The sequence below is a fragment of the Rattus rattus genome, chromosome 9, assembly GCF_011064425.1.
Source record: "Rattus rattus isolate New Zealand chromosome 9, Rrattus_CSIRO_v1, whole genome shotgun sequence".
Lineage (NCBI taxonomy): Eukaryota > Metazoa > Chordata > Mammalia > Rodentia > Muridae > Rattus > Rattus rattus.
Window position 1 is genome coordinate 91807989 of NC_046162.1, and position 25441 is coordinate 91833429.

The window sequence follows — 25441 nt, forward strand, 5'->3', positions numbered from 1 at the left end:
CCATTTGAGGGGAATTTGTTAGTGTTGGTGTCTAGGATGGAAGATGCAATGTAGTTAGTTATAGAAGAATCAGAACCTGTACACTGGACTTAACTGCTGCTATCAGAAGCCACCAATGCCCAGAGTGAAAGGTGGTGCTGGATGCCATTACAGAACAAAACAGATAGGAAGCCAAATGGGAAGGAACAAGTTTCTTCGTTCTCGCAGGCTCTCCTAAAACCTCCCTATTGGAACCTGAGCCAGTGGACAAGGTATAAGGTGCAGAGTTAGCCTTAGCTCTATAGAGCGTGAAGCTGGACAGCCTTGATGTCAGGAGACAGTAACTTCGTAACTGGCCTGGCTTCCCTGTTTCCCAATCCTAGAGAGCCGTGTGCAGTAGCCCTGGCTGGCCTGGGACTGAAGTCCTGATGCCTCAGCCTCCTAAGTGATGGGAAATCAGGTATGAACCATGGTGCTTGTCTGATTTTTGTTGTTGTTTGAGACACCTCGTGAAATCTCAGGCTGTATCAGCTGATGGTGCAGCTGACGCTGGCTCTGAACTCTTGTTCTTGCTTCCACCTCCAGTGATAGGGCTGCAGGTAGACCACTGCTACCATCCTGGTAGACAAGGGTTAAGGACCCTCTTGTAAGTCATATGTTCGTTTTATTGTCTATACTAATGCCAAAATTATACCATGTAACTTATTGCTTGATGACTATTCTTTGTATGGAGAATGTTTTCCCTGATACTGTTCTTTCTTTGTATACTTTTAATGGTTCTAGAGCTTGAGCCTAGGGCCGCATACATCCCAGGAAAGTTGTCTACTACTTAGCTATATATAGCCCTAGTTTTTTCTTACTTTTTATTTTGAAATGAGTTTGTCTGTTGTCTTGTGCTGAGGACTGAGCCATCATGTGCCTGTGCTGCACTCTTCTAGTGAGGTACATCCCCAACCCACTATGAATCTGCCACGGTAATACTACTTTTTGTGTGTAATACTTTCTGCCTTTATAAGCCTAATGTACAAGAATTGCCCAAGTCTTTTAATGGTTTTGTTTTTTTCTTTTTTTGTATTTTTTATTCCAAAGTATTATTAAACACCTAGCTTTAGGAAGCCATCCAAGGGATTAAAAGCAAGTGTGTTTTTATGTGACACGCTCTTGATTTTAATGGCCTGTTGTGACCTCTGTCTTACCCACAGGTGTTGAAATGCACACTAAAGATATGAATTATTTTCCACGGTGGCTTTGTCAGAAACCTTCCCCTCACTGCAACTGGTTTCCTGCCCATGTAATATTCATAGGTCTGTTTCTAAGAGAGGACAGTGACTAACAGGCCATGAAAACTTCTTAGACGTGACAGACTCCTCACAAAGACACTTGACAGTGACTGCACATAAAACATATGCAATAGGGATGGAACTAATTTATGATCTTAAAAACAATAGAATAGGGGCTGGGGATTTAGCTCAGCGGTAGAGTGCTTACCTAGGAGGCGCAAGGCCCTGGGTTCGGTCCCCAGCTCGAAAAAAAAAAAAAAAAAAAAAAAAAAAAAAAAAAAAAAACAATAGAATATTCTTCAGACCTCAGGAATTAATGTAAAATTGTTCTTGGTTATAGTTTAACTTATTCAGCATTATTGGCTGGGGACTAAAGAAGTGTTGAAAAAGCAAGGTGCTAGGCCAGCTAGACAGACCAGCAGGTAAACGCTATTGTGTCAGGCCTGAAGACCTGGGTTTGATACCCAGAGCCACACAGTGGAAGGAAAGAACTGACTCCTGCAAGCTGTCCTCCGACTTCCACATATGGTGTGGTTTGTCTTGTTTGCCTTATGTTTTGTAAGGTCTTACTAGTAAACGTGTCTGAATATATTACAACAGTCGGACAGGATGAGTTGCCCATCCCTTATCAGTACTCTTGGGTGTTTCACTATAGATCAGAGAAGTCCGGTGCCATTTACTTAAACACGGAGTGACAGGATATTTTAGTTCACTTTGAACTCTGTCATTTAAAGGTAGATGTCTGCTTTTTCTAATCAATAATATCTGGAAGATGTGGTAAGGGATGAACATTTTCACTGCCTTGGCTTAGACATCATAAAAGACCTTTCCCTTGTAGTATAAATTGATAATTTAGGTGATCATTACTTGTCTTTTAATAACAGGAAAGAGGTTATTTTCTTAGGTATATAATAGCTAACTCCGATTTCAATACTCTAAGGAAAATATGAAGCCTTTTTTGTTGTTGAGATGGGCAGGAAGCTGAGAAGGGCTTAGTCCTCACACTAACAGAGCTCTGTACATTATCACAGTGTACAAGCTCAACTGTTGGAATTCTGATAAGAAGTACAGTGGGACGGAAGAATAAATCTTGACTTCTTATGCTTCTTGTGTCATTGAACATATAACAAATACTAGAATAAAACACACATTCTAGATTTTTCAAATTTTGCCTCATAGATGCCTATTTTCTCAAGTTGACTTAATCCAGCTAATATGTAAAAATAATCCCTAAATAAATTTCAAAATGAATGTGAAAGCAGTAATCTAAATGTTTAGAGTTATGTAAAGAGATTCTGTTGGGGGAATGTAAGCTGTGTTGGTGCAGTTGACAGACTTATTGTGTAGGGAGCAAAACCTAGCCAATTGGCAATGACAGTGTAGCATGAGTAGAATTAGAAGGACTTTGTTCTGTTGATCCAAGTTGAAGTGTTTTAATTATAAATTATTTGATATGAGTGGGTAAAAACCTGTATCAGAAAGATTAAGAGTGCTAGATAAAAAAGGTTTTCACATAAAAATGAGGAACGTAAGTTTCTTGGGGATCCCTGCCAACCTGTTCAGTGGTATTTTAAGCAGCAGTTTTAACTGTGTTCACTGCCTTAACAATGTTGGAATAGGCGTTTGGTGTCAGGAAAGCATCTCCAGGGATGAGCTTCATCCTGGTTCCTTCTAGCTGTTGGTTTTGTCTGTGCTGAAGCAGATGTGTGACAATGTCCAGGTTCCCTGGAGTAAGAGTACTTTATTTCAAAGTGACCATCTTGGATCTAAAAAGCCTCCTGCATTGTGGTTGTACTCTTTTGACAAACTCTTAAAATGGGCTTGTGGGTTCCTCTGATATCCTAAAAAACAGTTGAACTGTGCCCTAAGTGCAGGGAAGGATTGATAGGATTTGGGCAGATGCAAAGGATGGTTCTTTCTCGCAGCCTTCTAGTTTTTATCATGGTTCTCTTAAGATCAAGTATTGGATTTGTGATATAGCTCCATTGATAGAGTTCTTGCCTAGCATGCACAAGGCGATGAGTTCAATTCCTCAGTACCACATAAGCCAGGTTGATGCCATACACCTGTACTCAGAGGGCAGAGGATCAGGAGTTCTAGGTCACCCCCCACTACTTAGCAAATTCAAGGTACCCAGAAACATATCTTCAGGGTAGATATCTTGGTTCCTTCCAGCTTTTGCATTTGTCTGTGATTGAAGCAGTTGTATGGCAATGTCCAGGTTCCTTGGATTAAGAGTATCTTATTTCAAAGTGACCCTGGGCTAAGTGAAAGGAAGGAGAGAGGGCGAGAAGGAAGAAATGAGTGAATAAATGCATCAAATACTGACTTAAAACTTAGGAAGTTCTTCATGTTAATATAGCAGGAGTGCTTTTAGGAAGTCAACCAAGTGCACCACTTGTGACCTCTAGTATTTAGCATGGAAAATAACTGACTACTTTGTGAATTATAGTTCTAAAAATGGCTCCCTTTTCCCCAAAATAAAACAGGTGCCATAAGTGTCTGTTATCTCTGTAGCTGTGGAGCCTCATTAACAGGCGCAGCTGGAGGAGCCAGGGCATTGCCACGCAGAAAAGCTAAGTTGCAGCAAGCCCTTTGAATAGCAGGTCAAATAAAGGAGTCCCTGTGCTGATCTTCCCCAGTTCTGTTCCACGGTTGCCTGTGCTTTACTGTTTCTTCTGAAGGGAAGCTTCTGCTACCTCTAGTTAAGAGAACAAACTCAACATGGCATGAATCTTGCACTGCCATTCACATTAGTCAGAGTTAAATTGTTACCAGCCACAGACTTGGCTGACTTCTTCATGAATAACAGAGTAAAATGCTGCTGCTGTGTGAACTTTACCTTAAAACTTACATAAGTAGTGACCTTGAGCCTATGTGTTTACAGTGTGGGTTCCCTGGAGAGCAGCTTACTTATCACAACGGGATGACTACTAGTAGAGCAAGTCGGGCTAGGAAAAACTATGTGAAGCCCTTGTTATCCATTTCTAAACTAGTATTTACTGAGCTGGGCTGCTAAAGATCCTAAAACTATCAAAATACTACTTGGCAACCATCATAATAACAATTGACTTGGGTAAAAATTATCATTGCATGCGGAAAATCAGTGTCTGATGAGGAGTAGGAACTTTGCCTGGGAGACCCCTCTGTGCAGTGCCTGGAAGCATTGCCTCACGCCTCCTAATATGGTGTCTCCCAAAGGAAGGCTTTGTCATCAGTGTACAATCTGACTCTAATGAGAAAACACCAGAAAAAAACACATTGAGGGACAATTTGCAAAGTGGCTGACCTGTATTCTCAAAAGTGGCAACAGCACAAAGGCATAAGTAACTGTTCTAGCCTAAAGGAGCCTGAACAGACGCGAATACAAAGTTTGATCCAACATTTTCTTCCCTCCTACTTTATTGCCATTTTCATCTCGTACTGGATAGAGGTACTATATTAAACCAGAGAAAGGGGCCTTCAGTTACTAGTCCAACTGTAACTTACACTTGAGTTCTTCCACTTGACTTTCAGACTTTATGTGGATTTTTTTAAGTGGTAGTGTAGATTTTGTTCTTTTATCTCTTGTGCAACAATCTCTGATCTCAATTCCTGGACTAATTTAGCTATGTATACTTCACGCTATGGAAACTCAGGCGAGAGACATAGCTTGGTGGAAGAGCTCCTGTTTGGTATGCACAAGACTCTGGGTTTGATCTCCAGGACTAAAAGTCTAAAACAGCTTTTGCATGGTGCATACCAGTCATCCCAGCACTTAGGGGACTGAGGCAAGAGGATCACTGCCAGGCTGGCCTATATCATGAGACGCTGTTTAGAAAAAAAAACTAAAAAGAGATAATTCTTGTTTTACCAAATTTTCAGTCATCAGAATTGAGCAGTGCTCTTGTTTACAAATACTAGTCTGCATCCTTGAAAGTCTCACCAACACTTAGTAGGGTCACTAAGAGGAAGGACTTAGGTGTGAGACCCAGACAACAGAGATGCTTCCTTTTCAGGAAGGCAGAATTTGGTGGTGGTTTGATTTTTATATAACCAGGATAAGAAAGTTGAGTGGTTATAGTTAATTGAATGGATGATTAATCAGATAACTGTACCTAAGATCATGATTGGCTGTGAGTCCCATATATGGTTTCCGGTGCTGTATCCCCTGCTCAGAGCAGCTCTCAGTCCTATTCTTTAAGATTTAATTAGTAACTTGGATAAAGGACCAGATGGCACATGGGTCTCAGTTTTAAATGACCTAAGTCTAAGAGAGGTGATGAGAGCAAGAACTAAAAGTGATCAACTGGGTGAGCGAGGCCAGACAGGAGCCATGGCTCATGCATATCTGTTACCAAATGGCCAGTTAATGACTTAAAGCACTTGGTTTAATCTGTATGGATTGGATAGTCAGGAATTTCACGGAACTGTTTCAAAAATGAGGAAATATACAGTGCAGGAACTTGGTGATGCAGGGGGTTAGAAGACTGAGGTGAAAGGGAATGCTGAGCTGTCAAGGAGGCTGTAACCATGAATCATGCAACAAGAGCTTGGAAGCAAAGAGCATTCCCATTGCGGACCCAGAGGGTCCCCAAGCTAACATTGAGACCTCAGAGGAAGGGAACATCACTGTAGTAGCTACACCTGTATCCATCTGCACGAGAGATCAATTTACATAAACTGTATTCGAATATCTCTTCAATGTTGAAAATGGTTCTGAAAATAAAATGTGACAGGATTTTTATTTGACCATGTTGTTGCTTTCCCCAGTCTTCAAAACAGCTTTACTAATGATTTTCCGACCTCAGGTGGATTAAGTGATCCTTTAGAGGATTGGTAGATATGTGTGTGAGGGAAGGAGGGAGGGAGAGAGGGCGGAGAAGGGAAAGAGAATTTATGAGCTCTTTGAGGTATGGTCTCCCTCAAACTCCTGCCTCAGCCTCATATTAAATGCTAGGATTGCAAGCCAGTGTCACCGAGTTTGGCTTCAGATAAGGTTTCCTTTAAGAACATGATAATTGAATTGGGTAGCTAGACATTCTCTTTGTATGGACTCTTGTCGTCTTGCACACTGAAGCCTAAACAGCATTATTATGTGGATATGATATTGAGCAGTTTAAGATACAAAATATTTGTCATGATCTCTGAAACATTGGAGACTAAGGTTTAGAATTGATTTCTCTTTTTCCCTTCCTTTCCCCCCCAAATATTGCTTCTTTAGGTCAGTAACAGATCCAAGAGATGGAAAGAGAGTAGCACTCAAAAAGATGCCCAACGTCTTCCAGAATCTGGTCTCTTGCAAAAGAGTCTTCCGGGAATTGAAGATGTTGTGTTTTTTTAAACATGATAATGTAAGTGAAATTGGTGTTTGGGGGAAACTGTTTTCTAGACCTACCTGACTGACTTAGTTAAGAACAGCAGGGAGTTTGGGGGGGATGGGATTCAGCTGTAGTTTATGCCAAGCTCTGAAAAGCAGCAGCATGTCTTTGCTGCTGGGGTCACAACAGATTCTAAGTAATGTTCCCTTTCTTGTTGTCCTTTCTTTTTATAGTTTCTCCTTATACCTCTCAGGAGTCTTACGTTTTCACTATTGAGATCAATAGTCTACAGCTTCACAGTACATTCTTTACCTCAGAGTCCACTATTGCAAAATTTGACTTGAAGGTTTTAAAAATTAATTACACTCCACAATTATGATTTACATATAATTAGAGCCCAGACTAGAAAACATCACATGTGTTAACTTCCAGGCCGGCTTGGAATTGCTGGGCATACTCTGTTGTTGTTTTTGGTTTTGAGATAGAGTTGCTCTATGTAGTTCTGGCTGTCCTGGAACTCAGATTCCTAGAGATCCCCCTACTTCTGCCTCCGAGTGCTCCCCACACCTGGCTTGGGATGTCTTTTTGATTCCAAGAATTTAAGCTACTAAATTTACACCCCCACCTCCCAAGAAAGGAACATATTTGTAGGGGAAATAGGTTAGAAAGAAACCATATCCAGGACTGAACAAATTAGACTCTTTCTGGGAATGAACCATGAGCAGATTTAAGTGGGTTAGAGATTTATAAACTAACAAATTAAGATTAAATGAAACAAAACAAATGTTGATATTTAGTTGAGGAATAATTCCAATATTCAACACAAAAATAAAAGCATAATTTTATATGAATAATTTAAGTTAAGGAATCATTGGCCCTTGATTTTAAGTGCTTTTGTTTTTATCCTTTAATGTTTAGGTTAGGATGTAGGAAAAGCTATTTCTCATCTGAAGACAGGACAGTCCTGAAGGATAAGATGGAGCTAGTCTGTTTACGGCTGTGTAGCGATACGGAGACTCAGAGGGAAAGAGGCTTATTGTGCTTTGGAAGACCTCATCTCAGCTGACCCTGAGTTACGTGCAGATTCAGGGAGACTTTACTTGGAATTTGTTAGTATTGAACTGTTTTGTTTTCGTGTGAAAAGAACTGCCTCACTCTTCACATAGTACTTAACTATTTTAATTGTTGTAATTAAAACTCTATCAAAAAAGATTTCTTGTGAGTCCGTGTACTTGATTACACAGAAACCTTAACATCAGCCAAAATCCCATTCTCACCTTAAGAAAGAAATGTGCTTAAGCTTATTTGGTTAAACTAAAACTATCATACTCTGTGCGGCTCCCTGGAAGCTGCTTGGCTTGACAGGTTTTGACTTGCTGAGTATCCATGAAATCCCTCCTCTCCTCTCCTCTCCTCCTCTCTTTCCTTCTTTCTTTCAAGATAGGGTCTCACTCTAGCATAGGCTGGCCTCACACTTATGACAGTCCTCCTGCCTCAACATCTGAGGGCTAGAATTATAGACATGAATTACATTTAAAAATTTTTTTTCAAAAAGTGTTGCTGGACTAATAGGAGTCTATAACTCACGGTAGAGCACTTCCATGTGTGCAAGGCCTTGAGTCCAGTTCCCAGCACTGGGGAAATACTTCCTTCTGTCCCCCCAAACTGCTTTAGCACTGGTGTATATTTGAGTAAGTTTCAAAATAACATTCAAGTTGCTGGTTTTAACTTTATAAATCAAGATTCCTAGATTTTGGAAGTGTAAGTTAGAATGATGTTTAATGCTCCCTAAGTTCCTTATTTCCTAACTTACCCTAGGACCACCCCAGCGTCAGGGTGCAGACCTGCTGTACAGTATCCCTTTCCTGCTGTACAGTATCTATGATAAAGAAACATTTATTTCAAAGGAGACTTCAGAAGTTCACTTACTGAAGATCTGACTTTTTAAGAAAAAACAACTGTGATATCACAAGCTTCTGTTTGTCTTTGCTCACAACCCACATCTATAAAGTCATTAAGTTCTAGAGATGTCAAGCGCCAAAGTGAGTAGTGCAAGAAAAGCAGCAGACTTGAGAAAGCCGCACCAGTTCAGCCAGTTCTGATGGGACTTGCAAGAGGCAGCTGAGAGCAGAGCTGGGTGCACCCTGTGGCTCTTGGTAGTTTCTAGTGACATGCCTTTGGGGAAGGTTTAAGTTTTCTTGTTTGCAAAAATGGTCATGATGAAAGCAGAAATAATAGTCTTTGAATGTGGTAGAAATTGAAATTTTACATAGTACAGACAAGTAGACACACTTTTTGAAGCTCCTGAGCTCTATCAGAAAAGTGCCTGTGATTTCTGTAGGAATATTTGAAATGGGCATGAAGATGGCGAGATAGCACTGGCTTACTTATATGTAACCCAGCTTCGCTGTTGCTTCAGATCCATCTCCAAAGCGTCACAGGACCAACATAACTTGGTATATCTAGAGTGCCAGTCTTCTTAAGAGGCAACTGGTATTTGATGTAGCTAAGCCACCATTGGTCCTGAGGGGAAAATGCAGTAGCAGGTCACATGGAGGATCCAAGAGCTGGGTATAGAACGCACCTTTCATTTCAGTACTCAGGAGGCAGAGGCAGGTAAATCTCTGTTGAATTCAAGGCCAGCCTGGTCTACTATCTCTAGACCAGCCATTGCTGGGTAGTGAGGCCCTGTCTCAAACAGACAGACAAACAAATTTAAAAGACTGTCATTTTTTAAAAAGATTTATTTATTTTATGTATATGAGTTCTGCAGCTGTCTTCAGACACCGAAAGACAGCATCTGATCTCAGTACAGATACTTGTGAGCCACCATGTGGGTGTGGGAATTGAACTCAGGACCTCTGGAAGAGCAGTCAGTGCTCTTAACCACTGAGCCAACTCTTCAGCCCCAAGACTCATTTTTGAAGAAGGTAAAACCAACTATTTAGTGCATACGGTTGATGTGCGTCAGGAAGTATGCTAGAGGCATGTGTAAACTAATTCATTTACTTCATAAAAGTTTTTCAAAATAGAACTTTTAATTCCTCTTTACAGAGAAACCAAAGACTTAGAGTTACTGAAGTTATTTCAGTGATCAGAGTGAAAAATCTTGTCTGACTCCAAACTTCTTTTTCCCTAATTTGGTAAACATTTATTGTATATATGTGCCTAGGCTCCATTAGCTTTGGAGCCTGCCTCTCCCTTCAGGTAATTTAATGACTTTCTTAGTCTGATAAGTAGTGTGATACGGTGTTGTGGGAGGCCTGCCCACGGTCACCTACTTCAGTGTTTCAGTGCAGGACAGTCCATGCTGTCCACACAGATAGTAGTGCCGGACAACAAACTGGGAAGGTCAGATTCATAGACCTCACTTCAGACTTAGAAATTGGAGTCTTTCGGGCTGAGGCCCAAATGTCCATAGATGTTATAGCTTTCCGGGTGAGTGGGGCAACTGCCTAACTTACTATTGAGAAAAGGTGAGAACTCGTGGTAGGCTTAGCACGCTCAAAGATACTTTGCTTTAAGGTTTCTCTTTTACACAATACATATAAACTGATTGAAAAGAGTAAACACAGTTTCATAGACTTAACTGTGAAAAAGTTAAATAACACAACCTTTACAGTGAATTAACAGGAAAGTATCCTTGATTTTGAAATGAGCAGTCACTACTAAAGCTAAATATATTATCCTAACTTCCTTTATAAGACAGACAGACAGACAGATACATCTAGCAAAAGACTCATGCAAGAATAGACCTGACATCTTAACTTACAATACTGGAAATTGAAAATCAGTACCCGATGAAACATTCTTTTCATACAAAGGCATATCCTACAGCAGTGAAACGAATGAACAGCTGATCCACTTAGCAACACGAGTAAATCTCACAGGCATATGTGAATAAAGGAAACCAGATCAGCTACAAGGAGGCTCAGCCTGCCGTGAAGCCTCACAGCCTGACTTCAGTCCCTAGGACCCACGTGATGGGAGAGGATTGATTCCCATAAGTTGACCCCTGACCCCACACATGCCATTGACATGCATTTACTCTTCTCAGATAAACACCAAATAAATAAATGAAAGTATAATTTTTTCGTTTTCGGGGAGTAGGTTGGGGTGTATGTGTTTGCTTTGTTTTGTTTCCTGGAACTCTTTCTGAACCAGGCTAACCTTGAACTCAGATCCATCTGTCTCTGCCTCCCCAGTGCTGGGATTAAAGGAGGATACCACCCTACCCAATTTGAAACTCTGATTTTAAAAAATTCCTCAAGAGCTGTACACAGAGGAATATACAGCTTTTATTCAGTTTGCGTAGGTTTGAGTAGGCAGGTTGAATTCTGATGATGGAAGTGAGTGTTGAAACTAAAAGAGAAGGCACTGTGTTCAAATGGTTAATTTCTTGATCTGGGCAACTTTTACGTGGCTATAATGCCTAAAATTCATCAAATTATGCTCTTAGAATTTGTGTACTTTATGTTACAAAAACTGTAGCAATAATGTAGTCCTTCTACCTTATGAGAAATCCAGCCATTCTTAATCATTCTTTTTTAACATATATATTTTTTTAATTTATGGGCATTGGTGTTTTGCCTGCATGTATGTCTGTGTGAGAGTGTTGGATCCCCTGGAACAGACAGTTACAGACAGTTGTGAGCTGCCACGTGGGTCCTGGGAATTGAACCTGGGTCCTCTGGGAGAGCTTCCAGTGCTCTTAGCCACTGTGCCATCCCTCCAACCCCTTTTTCTTTCTTTCTTTCTTTTTTTTTTTTTCGTTTTATAATACTCTTTTATTTGATTAAAGAATTTGTCTTCGTTGTGTACATTGGAGTGTTATATTCCCTATGTATTTTAAAAATACATACTTTAAAAAATACGTACTTTAAAAAAATCATAGGGACAAACAACTCTGAAATACAACTGGATTAATAAGATTTCTTGTCTACTTTACTATATGACAGACTTCTTATCCCAGTCCCCTTCCTCAGAAAACCTCATGTGAAAACCAAGCTAGCGGTAAGGATTCTTCCCTGATGCAGTTTAGGGGAAAGGGAAAGGCGAGGAACTTCTTTGGCCAGCGTCCAAGCCACAGCCCTCTGCGGCTGCTCTGCTACATAGATAGAAAACTCTTGCCAGGGAAGGCCAGGTGTTTAGAGTGAGCTCTCTCTGCTCTGCAGCCACCTGAGAGAGTGGAGGCCATCTACTGTCATTTACTGCTTCCCACTGCTACTGCCTGCAGCCTTGCAGCAACTCCAACCCCTTTCTTAATCATTCCTAATGCATCCTTGGCAGAATAGAAACTCTTGTTTATTGGCTGAGTGAACAGGTTTCTGTCACCTCCACCAACCCAAGTGCTCCACCCAGGAGGAGCTCAACATACTGGTCAAGTGCTCTACCGCAGATCTAAACGTTAAATTTCTTGTCTTCATACTTAGACTTAAGATTATTCACCATAATTGTTTTACTGCTAAATAACAGCCAAAACTAAGCTGCGTGGTCACCGTGTAAGCACTTTGTCATGACTCTTCTAACTGGGAGGCCATAATCTTAAAAGACAGTTTTTACACAGGTCTGGAAATTTGAGTTAAAGAATATACACATCTAGTCATGACCACCATTTTTAAAAAGTAGTTAAGTGTGGTGGGGTTTCTTTTGATTTAGGTTTCTTGGTTTTGTTTGCTTTGTTTTCTTATCCAGGGTCTCATTATGTAGCTCTGGCTGGCATGGATGGAGTAAGTAATCAGGATGAGCCTTGAATTTACAGACTTTCTTCTGGTGTCACCACACCTGGCTCGTCTTGCTTTTTTGTTTCTTTTTTTTTTTGGGGGGGTGTAGGGTGGGTGCTTGGATTCCATCAAGGCATCTTTACAAGTGCCTTTCTGTTCGCATCAAAAGGCCAGTCTTTATTTGATTTCCCCAGATAACTGTGGGGTCAAGAGAAACTCCTATCTATTTAAATGGGAAGTTGCAGCTGAAGCCCAGTGTTTGGACTCTCTGGTGTCCCATCTCACTTGCTCTTCACGTTGCCCTTGAGATCCTTGGCCCTTTCTACTGGTCTGATACTGCTTTTGTCTGCACTGAGGTTAAACAAAACAACAGGGAGAGTTTAAACCAGTCAATAGCCAGCCGGTGTAGGCCAGTGTCTGAGGTGCTTTTCTAGTGGGAGCCTCATCAAATACGGAGTCAGAAAGTATAATTCTTCTTAAAATAGGGCTGTCCCTTCCCACTAGATAACCTCTGATTAGCACAGATAGATTTGAAGTGTAAAATAGCTTTGCCGTAGACAATGTCACTCTTTGCATCCGTTTCCCCCCAAGGCAGAATGCATCTTTCTCAGGTTCAGAGTTGAGAGCCTAAAAGATGTCTGTCTAGTAAGATTCTGATTTCTAATCACCTTCCTCAAGTTTCAGACATTCGTCGTTAATTTGTGTGTGTGTGTGTGTGTGTGTGTGTGTGTGTGTGTGTGTGTGTGTGTGTGTACACGTCATAAGTAGGATAGTTATACAAATTTGCTATATTGACTGACTTAACATTTTAAAATACACAAAAATGAGGTAATTGTTTTCACATATCAAAATTTTTCTTTGAAGAAATTGGAAAATGTTTTCCACTGATCAAAATTCTTACTATAAACATTTTAATTTAAAAGGGAATGTACATAATCCTTATAGAAACATCCAAACTTTTAAAAACCCTCTATGTTAGCTGTCTTTAACTTTAGGGAGGCTTCTTCATTAAAGAGAGTTATCATTGAAAACCACCTTTTGTTTGTTTTCTTTTGTTTAGCAGGGTTTCCCTGTATAGCCCTAGCTGTCCTAGAACTCCTGTAGATCAGGCTGGCCTGAAATTCACAGAGATCTGTCTGCATCTGCCTCCCAAGTGATGGAATTAAAGGCATACAACATCCCTTCATGACTTGGAAACAAATTTTTAGAGACAGGATCTCACTTTGCAGGTCTGGCTGGCCTTGAACTCCTCGTGTAAACCATGCTGATCTTAAACTCACAGAGATCCAAGTGCTTCTGCCTCCCAAATTTTGGGATTAAAGGTATGTGCCACCTACTTGGCAACACATCTTAATTTAAAATTTTAAAGTGGCACTGGAGAGATGGCTCCACTACTCTTCTAGAGGACCCAGATTTAATTCCCAACAGCCTCATGGCAACTCACAACTGTCTGAACTCCATTTCCAGTCTGACACATAGGCCAACAAAACACTAATGCACATAAAATAAAAACAAATCATTAAAAAGGTAAAACTTTAACATGAACAAGATTTCTCACACAAGTAAATTGTAAAAGGAAAGAAGGATGGAAAAGAAATCTTTTATTAAAATTTAATGTCTATGGAGACATTAGTCAATCATAATTTATAAGTCATTGTGTTTTAGGAGTTTTTTTTGTTTTTTTGTTTTTTGTTTTTTTTTTCGGAGCTGGGAACCGAACCCAGGGCCTTGCGCTCACTAGGCAAGCGCTCTACCACTAAACTAAATCCCCAACCCCAGGAGTTTTTTTATTATTATGGTGTGTGTGTGTGTGTGTAAAACAGGGTCTCATAGCTAGACACAGTGGCAAACCCCTTTAATACTAACACTTTTTGGAGGCAGAGGTGGTTGGATCTCTTTTAAGTTCAAGGCCAGCCTGGGCCACATTGAGTTTTAAGCCAAGCAAGGCTACCTAGAGAAAACCCTGTCTCAAACAAACAATCAGACAGTGTCTCACACCATAGTCCAAACTAGCCTGATACTTGATGTGTAACTCAGTTCCCACACCAGCACATGGCAGTCCTCTTGTCTTAGCCTCTCAAGTACTGGAAATAGAAACAGGAGATTTCACACCCAGGTGTGGTGGGAATATTTTTTTAGCACCTGCTTTAGACAATAATATACTTTTAACCTGAGTAAGAAATTTGGGTGGGAGACTGGAGAGATGGCTCAGTGGTTAAGAGCACTGACTGCTCAAGAGAGGTTCTGAATTCAATTCCTAGCGACCACATGGTGGCTCACAACCATCTGTAATGAGATCTGATGCCCTCTTTTTGACATGCAGGTGTACATGCAAATAGAGCACTCATATATAAATACCTTTTAAAAGGGAAGGAAAAAAGGAAAGAAAAGAAAATTGGCTGGGCAGTTGTGGCACAAGCCTTTAGTCTCAGCACTCAGGAGTTAGAGGCACTTGAATCTCTTGAGTTGAAGGACAGCCAGGGCTACACAGAGAAACCCTGTCTCGAAAAGCAAAGCAAAACAGAAGGTAAAGGTTCTGTCTGCCAAATGTGATGATCTCGGTTCATTCCCTGGGATTCACATGGTAGAAGGTTTGTTCTCCCACCTCTCCACGCACACCGTGCCCCTTGTGTGCACACAATACTTACATTCTCAAATGTTTAAAATAAGCAGTAAAAATAAATTAAACAAATACTTAAAATTGTCTTCACAAGGGTGGAACATAAGCATAAGACCTTGGATTGCATCCCCATCATGATAACAAGTCAATAGCTAAATGAGTAAAAGTTGAACAATCAAGGTTTCACATCCTGCAATTAATTTTTTTTTTTTTGCAATTTTTGTTCTTTTTTTTTTTTTTTTTTTTGAGCTGGGGACCGAACCCAGGGCCTTAAGCTTCCTAGGCAAGCGCTCTACCACTGAGCTAAATCCCCAACCCTGCAATTTTTATTTGGAAGAAATACCAATGTAGAGCCGATGGCTTCAAATATAGAGGCTGTAGGCGTTCCAAACAAGATAGCAGTGAACTCAGTAACTAAGGCTGGGGAGTGACCACGTGGATAGTCTTCTTTTGCCTGCTTCATAATAGTCAAACCCTCTACAAAAGAACATAGTTCTTTAAAACTATGGTAAGCCTGGTGTGGTGGCATAGACCTTTAGTCCCAGCACTCAGGAAAACAGAGGTGGGCAGATCCCTGCATAACAAATTCCAAGCCACCTAGGGACTACAGACGGAGGCCCTGGGTGTAGGGGTCAGGGGTGGGGCAATAGGAAGCTTGTACTTGTGGTGCTGTTTTTTGCCCATTTCTTAGTTCTTTGAGCCCAATAGCTCTCCTTAGCAAATTGGGTGTGATGGTATAACCAGGACTTACAACATAACTAAACAGCCGTGAGAGCACGACTGCCCTATTTTCTACTGCTTTATAAGGTGCTGAAATTTCAGACGCCGAATGGCTGTTTCCCTACCCAGTAACTTTCTTTTCCTTTGAATAAAATCCATCATACTGTACGTAACTTAAGGAGATTGTGAGTGATGCTTTCTGCCTTCTTCTTGGACTTACACCACCACTCTGCTTCCTTCTGCCTCACTATGCTCTTTAACTGAGCACTTCTCCTGTTTCCACGAGCTGCCTCCATACTGCTCCTGCTCAGCCACTGACCAGCTCTCAATCAGTCTTCAAGGGTTAGAGTAGCATTACTTCTAGGAAGTGTTTTCCCTCCGCCCTCCTTGGATTTTTCCTGCATAGCAACAGAGGGCATGATTCCGAGTTGTGCAAGTGCTTGTTCCGTACACACCTCTCCTCCAGTCATGAAAGTAGAGGACTGCTTTGTTCGTATTTATAGCCCTGGTTATATCCTGGTATCTGACAGGTGAAGTGTGTGTAGTAAACGTTTGCTGAGCAGAGGAATGGGGGGTGGAGATGTTGCTCTAAAAGCAACTGTGTGTGACATTCCTTTCCCCCCTCTCCTGAGCAGCGCTTGGCCATGTGCGATGCAACTCAATTCAGTTCAGCTGGAACCATCTCTCGGGTAGAAAGTTTCTGAAGCCATCTCGAGTATTATGCTTTCTTACTAGTGAACAGTTCATTTCGGGGGCCAGTTCTTACTAAGCCTTAAGCCATTGGTTAACAGCATTTATTTGCATTTATGTCAAACTTTGTTTTCTTTTTCTTTCTCTAAATTTGACTTTGTGTTTTTGCTTTTGTTTTTTTTTCTTTTCTCAGGTACTCTCTGCCCTTGACATACTCCAACCTCCACACATTGACTATTTTGAAGAAATGTATCCTAACCAGAGATTGTGAAAGAAGGGGACATTTAAAAGTATTATTGTTTAACCTGTTCTTGACTAGCTTCTGAGGGCTCGTGTCATGAATTACATTGTCTCATCCTTGCAGACGTGGTGGTCGAGTACCTGAAAACCAGGTAATTTTGAAACCCCAAGTATGTGCTAGAGCTCATTGTCATCAGATGTTGTGTGGTGACACAGATGGACATCTGGACAGATCTGTGTTTAGTCTCCATGTAGTTTTGTGTGCTATATGATCACTCTCCCATTTTGCAGATAATCAAAGAAGCAGCCATGTTGTACAGGATCTCTTTGCTATAACCAGGAAACTGTCAAGGGAATAATCTTGTCCTTGCATTTAATACTCAGGATGGAGCGAAGTTAGATGTGTTCTATTAGAAAAAAGCTCCACGGCTTTTTTCCACAGGTGGTGGTTATTATTTATCTAGATGTCAGACACACTAAGTTCTTTACACATGTTTATTTGATTCCTTTAATAAACTGCTGTATGAGGTAGTATATTTATTCTCATTTTACAGATGAGAAAATTGACGCACAAAAGGTAAGAAACTTGACTAAGATCATAGAGCTAGAAAGAATTGAGATTGAGGTTTAATTCGGTTTGATTTGAAAGTATCGGGTTCTCAACTCCTATATTTTTCATCCCATGCACTAATGTTGTTTAAAGATAGTTTGTTTGTATACAAAGTAATAACAAACAGTAAAGTAACACCTGTAGTAGCTTCTGAGACTGCGGGAAGAAAAGTGAAATACAGATAGGCCGTCTGACAGTCATAGTCAGCATTTTTTATTCTGCAGTTAACCCAGCGAGGCTTTACAATAAAGATGGAGAATGAGAATCCTGTCACTGATTGGGTGATGCTCTGGCTATATGGTTTATTAAAAGTGAGGGGTTTTATGGGTACTTTAGGCCTGTTACTCAAAAAGAAAACCAATTGTTACTTTTCTGATTCAGCACTTAAAAAAAAAGAAAGAAAAAGAAGATCTCCCCTTAACACTAGTTGCAGTAGCAGGTAATTCTACTGTAGACACTTGTCTTTGTTAATTTCCTTAGAAATGGGAACAATGAAGTGCTTCCCAAGGAGAAGAGAGCAGTTAAGCTGGCTTGGGACTGGGGACACCTTATAAGATTATAGGACTGACAGTGGTCCACAAAGCTAGGAGGTTTCAGTATGACAAAGCAAGCTCTTAAGTGCTATAAAATGGTGAAATTTTAATCCAGCAATTATTTGTGAAATTGTTGCTTTCTTGCTGTGTAACTTGGTGCACATGAGGAGCCTCAGCAGCGCACACTCTAAAGAAAGGACCGTGTGTTGTCCAGCTCCTGGTTGATAAGAGTCTTTGCTTACCTGATACTTTGGGCCAAACTTCATGCCTTACTTTCCAAAAGTATAAAATTGCCCAGTGTGGTAACACATCCATAATCTTAGCACTCAGGAGGCCAGGACAGGATCTTGACTTAAAGGTCAGCCTGAACCATATCGTGAATTCAAAGTCAGCCTAAGAACATATCTTGGATGGATGGATAAGAGAAGGGAAGGAAGGAGGGAGGGAGGGTGGTGGAAGGAAAGAGGAAGAAAAAATTGCTTAAGTGTCTGAATGGAAGAGTTAGCAAAGTGCTTTCCTCAGGTCAGTTTGTTGCTTAGGCGAAGGCATTAATTACTGGTTCCTGAAGATGGCCTGGAGAATGGGAGGAGCAGTGGGAGTGAGCAGTGCTTTAATCCTGCAGAAGCTCCCTCTCATGCTTGGCCAGGAGCTACTTCTTTAACCTCTCAGTTGCTGAGAAGGAAAGCCTAGGCATTTTCGTCAGGCAGAAGTACCATTCCTGCCTCTTTGGAAATGAAGTTGTGAAAGCAAGCGTGTATATCAGAATGTCCTTTCCTAGATACATACTTTACTGTGCTATGGTCGGATCACAGGTTCCCAAGACTAGCCTCAGTGTTGGTGGGCTCCCTGGAAGAACTCAGCGGACTCAGGAAAGCCGTTATTCTCATGCTTACAGTTTACTGTAGCAAAGGACTACAGATTCAAACGAGCAAAGCAGAAGGCTTCTCAGGCAGGCATGGGGTTCCGGTTGTGCTCTTTCAGTAGAACCCGTGAGCTGTCCCAGCTACGATGTAGAACAACATAGGCAAGTCATACCAACTAGGGAAACTCCTCCAGTCCCTGGTATTCAGAGACTGTACTGTGGGTCAGTTACATAGTATGGAGCCGCCCATGTACCAGACTTTCCTCTCCAGCCTTCTTTCTCTCTCTTGCTAGAGGGCAAAAGAATACAGCATAACCCAAAGCCCCAGGCATACAATGACAGCTGCTTGCCAGGAATCACATTGTAAGCATACACTTAATGTGCCCTAGACGGAAACCCCCAAGGATACAATGGTACCAGCATCAGACAGGTACTCCAGTAGCTCAAAGGAAATGTCCCAACTTTTGTCTGGGAAAGCAATGCTTTCACTGTAAGAAGGACCACACAAATTCCAGGCAGAAGCAGAGCGGATCTGTGAATTTGAGGCCTGCCTGCTCTACAAAGTGAGTTCCAGTACAGCCAGGGCTACACAGAGAAAGCTTGTTTTAACCACACATACACACACAGAACGAGGGGGGGAGGGGGAGGAGGGAGGAGAGGAGGGGGAGGAGAAGGAGGAGAACCATGCCTGTGACTGTTATGTTGTTCAGGTAGGCATGGTTAGCTTGGAATCCAGGGTACTGACGGCCTGTGTTGTAGAGCAGCTGACAGATGCCTTGCTGCGTGTGTGCCTTGTTCACACTTTAGTATTCTAAAATGAGTTGTCTGCTTTTTGTTTTTCTATAATACAAATGAATCTGTCATGGCCTTAGGAAAATTTTTTTGTTTAGTTTCTCTTCAGTTGGGTAATAAGAAAAATTATTACCTAAAATACAGATGTATAATATTAAAGGCTAACAGGGTCTTAAGTTACCATATGAATTGAATATATTACCTACCTTTGTCAGCAACCCCATCTATGAACTCTCGGAAACAGGTACACACATTAAATGTGGTTTTAGACAGTGAGCTGTTTTCTCTTTGGGGGATTGCTACATCATTGTGGATTTTAAAGTAGGTACTATTCTGGCTTTTAAATACAGTTGGCCGTCTTCTGTTAGTGTGTTTAAAAACTAAAATTCAACAGACCACACATGGAATCTTCATGAAAAAAGTTCATCAATAATGAGTATGCACATATTCCTTTCCTTACTTTTCCTAAATAATGTGACAACTATTTACATAATGCTCATGTTATATTAGGTATGAGTCATCTAGAAATGATTTAGAGTAATGAGAGAACCTGGCACTACAGACCAGTGCTTAGAACATTTGTCTAGTGTGGGCAAGGACCTGGGTTCAGTATCTCTGGCACTGAAGAAAGAGGTATACAGGAGGATCTGTGTAGGCTACACACACCATGCATTAGAGGGCTTTGGGCATCTGGTGAGGGCCCTGGAACAAGCTCATGCAGATAGATGCTGAGGGCACACACTGTATATGGTCATGGCACGGAACCGTTAGAAACTGGTTTTGAGGCCTAATTGAGACTTGTTTTAGACAAGTTCTAAATATATTGCTAGATGAAATGGACTTATTTAATTGAAGACATCCATGTTTAGAGTTAGTCAGTCTTTCTCTTCCCTTTCCCTGTCTTTCTGTCTCTCTCTCTCCCCCGCCCCCGCCCCCGCCCCGTACCTCTGTGTGTGCTTACTCATATATTACCCAAGTTGTGAGGAGAAAGGTAACCGTCCACTGTACATACATTTACCACATGGTTATACTTCTTCTAAGACAATGAACATTGCAATGTTCTGTTATATAATTTTAATGCACTAACATTTTAAAACCAAAGGTGGGGGTTAGAGACATGGTTCAGCAGTTGAGTACTTACCGCTCTTTCAGAGGACCTGAGTTCAGATCCCAGTACATATATTCAATGGCTCACAGCTATCTGTGTCTCCAGGGAGATCCTTGCTGTCTGGCCTCCATGGGGACACAGACATGTAGTGAAAAATAATAAAAACAAACCTTTGCGACCTGATTGAGAGCTGGCCCCGGTAGCAGAATCGTGTAATCCTAGCACTGGGAAGGGGAAAGGCAGAGAGAGGACCAGGAGTTCAAAGCCCGTCTTCCCTCCATAAGACCCTGACTCAAATCTTCACTGTCTTTTCACCAAAGCCCTAGTTGAACTGTTTTAGAATTCTTGAAAATCTGAGTTTTATAAGCATTTTGATGTAATCAGATGTGATGTGCAGGATCAATATATAGCTTTTGTGCCGTTAATTATTTGCTTCCCCACACAGACTGAAACTAACAAATGATTATATTGGTGCCTTACAGGAATTTTGTTTAGCCTTGAACATAGTGTGTATCTTGCGGTTACTTCTTGAAGCAGCTAAAAGTAGCTCAGTATATAGATCACATTTGTCTACTGTATGAGAGTGGGCATGAGCGCAGCATGCTGCGGTGCACACATGGGGTTTAGGAAGAACATGCAGGCATCAGTTCTCTCCTTCCAGCTCAGTTCTCTCCTTCCAGCGGACTAACTCAGCTCGTCGGGCTTGGCAGTAGTGGCTTTACCCACAGGGCTGTCTCAACAGCACCACAGTTTTGAGCAGAAAGTATCAGTCTAGGAAGTATATTTTTTTACTTTATTAAAGATTTGGTATTTTGCTAAACTGAGTTATCTTTGAAAGTATTATGTTTTTCATTTTGTACTTCTGTTTCTGTTAGAAAATCTGTATAAAAATAGTTTGCATCTTAATAATCTTTAGCTACTGAAATTAAACCCAGAGAAACAGTTGTAATTGTTTGACCAGGAACTAATATTTTCTTCAGTCAGGATTCTGCACTCTATGCAGTGCACATAAACAGGGCACTTAAAGTACCGGATGCTTACTGGATTGGAAGTAAATACTAATTTGTTTTGGGAAAGGCTTATTTTTAGCCTGAGATACAATCGTAATGTTTTGTGCGCAAGAGTCCACATACTGGCTTTGGACATTAGGCTTGGGTACTACAGGAGTGTTTAATGATAGGGGTTTCAATCCTTTGAAACCTCTGAGAGATAGCTCTGTAGCCTTTGGGGAGTCCAGGAGCCAGTGCAGAGAAGAACCAACACATGAAGTCCACGGGTAATCACACTCTTCTTCACACCAACAGTGTGGCATGGACCAGAAGTCCACCCCAGGAGTTTCAAAGAGACACATTAAGAATTTCTTGTTCCACGAGTGTAAGCATTATTACCCTTATTTGTAGAATTTTTGCCTGTTTTTTCAGCCCTGAGTTTCTGTCACTTAGAACAGTCCCTGACAAAATAGGCACAAAACAAACATTTTTAAGTCATAAAAAGGGATCTCTGTCCTACAGGTTTTGTGATCTAGTGTAAAATTTTATCATAAAGATGATGATTATAAGTTGAAAAGTATTGTGATGATTTAGAAACAGAGACTGGGACTGATATTGCATGCCTATAACTCTAGCACCTTGTTTCAGAGGAACAAGGATTAGGTTCGAGGCTAGCCTGAGTTACTTGATGTCTTGAGAAACAAACTTGTATATAGAGATTTGATGATCACTGGTCCTATTTTAATTTCAAAGGCTGAATTACTTGAAGAGCATTTGATGGTTTAATGCAAAGGCTTTCACTTAGTGTCACCAAGCATGGCCCTTTACCTCTGGAGCATTAGACAGAAGTAGAGGCAGCAGCAAGAAGAATATAGCAGACCAACCAAGGACTAGCTGAATCCCCACTTAGTGATCAGTTCATCTGTGTCTGGTCTATCTCATTCATTCAGCCAAAGATCTGTTATGTGTATGACTTTAAATGAATTTCTGTCAATACAGACTTTCAAAAGAAATTTAATGCGTCCTAAACACTTTACTCCTACCTTCATTTTAAGATGAAGAAACTCAGATCTGGAGAGATGGTTCAGTTGTTAAGAGCACTGGCTGTTCTTGCAAAGGACCAGGTTTGATCCTCAGGATCTGCCTGACAACTCACAACTGTGCTAACTCCAGTTCCATCCAATCCAACGTCCTCTTCTGGCCTCTCCAAGCACCAGGCACACATGTGGTATGCAGGCAAAACATTCATATACATACAATTTTAAATTAAAAAGGAAGAAATAAAATAGCTAATGGAGGTAATGGGATATGCCAGAAGAATATAGACAAGTGATGTTAGAGTTTAAAGGCAGGGAGAGGAGTTGGCATGGCTTCAGACAGGAAAACAAACCTTTCAGATCCTCATCAAAGGATAGGAAGAGTTTGGACATGTGGCATTGAAGAGGGTGAGTATTCCAGTGGAGTAGCAGAACCAAGCTGTAGCCTTTGTTTGGCTAGAGATTAGCATGCCACTTGTTAACTGATCCGAGCTGGGCTTAGGATGAATGTTTCCAGGTTATTAGCCTCTTTCTAAAGCACAGATAACAAGGGTTCACACAGATGTGCAAAAAGGGCAAGATAACTTTACTTGGAGGGAGCACAGAGATAGAAAGGGATACACTGTCAAGATCGACAGCTGGCCACATGCAGGAAAGTTCTCCAGGGACACAGCAAAGGAGAGTTTGGTTGCTAAGGGATATAGTTTGGGTAGTTCTTTATTTTGATAGATTACTTAGGGACACAATTGGCCTTACAGTGAGTGCATGCACCCTAAACTAATTAAGGCCGCATCAGCCTTTCCATTCTTTATACTCACACATATGAAAATATATCTGAATAGAAATTGTCCAGATTTGATCGTTGTTAGGGGCAGAGATACATACACTATTGATCAGAGGGGTGTAAATGTTGCCCAGTTCAGGTAGGAATCTGAAAGAGTTCTCATGTAACTGGGTGCATTGTTTGGAGAGGGGGGTTATAGGCATAGTCAGATAAAGGGGTTCAGATTAGAAGAGGGAGGAGACTTATGACCAAAACCAAACACAGTCCCTGGCTACTAAACTATTCACTATGCTTGTGCTCCTCTTATCTGTTGTGTTGGGAGGAAAAGCAACATATTTTGCAGCTTGTGGACTAACACTGTTCACCTTTTACTCTGAATGTATTACAAGATCATGGGAGATCTCAGCTTTTTGTAAGTGAAAACTGTAGTATAATGTTACCAGTGTAGATAGAGGCTCATTTAAACAAACAAACAACTATTTTTAGGTGGTTAGATATTGAGACAGCTCTCATGTAGCTCAGGCTGGCCTCAGACATGGTTTGTGGTTAAGGATAGGATGACCTTGAGATTTTCATCCGGCTGCGTCCGTCTCTCAGTTGCTGGGATACAAGCGTGCTCTCCCACTTCGCACAGCTGAAATCAAACCTAGGCCTTCTGGTACGCTAGAAAAGCATTCTGCTCAGCTACATACACAGCTCCTAAAATTGTTCTATTCATTTTAAAAAGCAGAACTATCCCAAAGTCTTTGTGACTTCTGTTGATTGGTTTTTTGGGGTAGGGTCTCAGTCTAGCCCCCAGGCTGGCCTCACATTGGTGTTTCTTGGCTCTCTGTCTGGATCGTATGCATATATGTTTATTTTTGATGGTGATCATCAGCTCCACCTTCTTCGTTTGACAGATACAGTGGCTCTTCTCTTTCCCAACGCCCTTTGTGAAGGCTGAAGTTTGAAGTCACTTTTTTTTTTTTTTTTACGATGCTCTTCTTTGTTTTGTTTTTGAGGCAGGCCTGTGTACCCCAGGCTAGCCTTAAAATCCTGATCCTCCTACTTCCACCCCCCAAATGATGAGATTATAGGTTTGCACTGCCACATCCAGTTTCATGCAGTGCTAAACACTGATCCCAGGGCCTCGTGCAATCTAAGCAAGCACGTTAGCAGTTGGGCCCACCCCCACACCCCCACATCCCCACATCCCAGCATCCCCACATCCCCACATCCCAGCATCCCCACATCCCCACATCCCAGCACCCCCACATCCCCACATCCCAGCATCCCCGCATTCCCGCATCCCCACATCCCTGCATCCCAGCATCCCTGCATCCCATCCCCACCCCCCCACACCCCCACATCCCCACATCCCCGCATCCCCGCATCCCCGCATCCCCCCATCCCAGCATCCCAGTCCTTTTGTCTTACCACACATAGACATTTAGTTGTGGTGACAGAAACTCAGCCCACAACCTCCTGGACAGTAACAAACGGCTTTCCACGCTGCTCGATGTTTTCTGATGGTAGAATTTTCACTCAGGTTTTGTTTTTAATCATTTATTTTTAAAGTGTGCATGTGTGTGTTTCTACATGAGGTCAGAGGTGTCTAATACCTCTTAGCTGGAGTTACTGGCAGCAGTAAGCCATCTGCTGAGGGTACTGGAAACTGAACTCCAGCCCTGTACAAGAGCAGTATGTGTTCTTACAGGATGAGCCATCTCTCCAGCCCCCATCATTTTTAAGTTAGTTTTAAATTGAAGTTGAGGTAGTTTTAATTTGTGACATTCTATATAATAAATTAGTTTGCTTTAAAAGGAAAGGGAATTTGCCAACCGAACACTTACAGAGTGACCTTTTATTCCATTGATTTCTATGGGGAAGCTCAGGCATGCTTCAGAAAAGGTCAGTGGTTCTCAGTGAAGCACACTGATTCCTCTCTTGTTTGCAGAGTCACCGTGCTTTTTGTTGCAGGGATGATGATGAGATTTAGGGCTGACCGTTTGTTAAAAGAGAGCATAGCTTGCTTGCTCTGGCACATTGCTGCTTTGCTTGTCTTCAGAAACCATTGTTTGAAATTGACAATATCCACAAACCAGAGTCTCTTTCCATGTATTTAATGCTTCCACTTTCGTTTCAGTTGAAATCTAGGTTGAAATTTTCTTCTCTGTGGACTTGATTTGAAAAGG

General features: G+C 41.3%; 1 protein-coding gene across 1 annotated transcript in view; it reads left to right on the forward strand.

The window, feature by feature from the left end:
- Positions 1-25441, forward strand: part of Nlk (nemo like kinase) — a 126659-nt gene that overhangs the window by 62651 nt on the left and 38567 nt on the right. Inside the window, exons 2-3 of the mRNA XM_032912846.1 lie at positions 6463-6592; positions 16506-16561. Of these exons, the coding sequence (XP_032768737.1) occupies positions 6463-6592; positions 16506-16561 (186 nt within the window). The remainder of the gene's footprint in view (positions 1-6462; positions 6593-16505; positions 16562-25441) is intronic.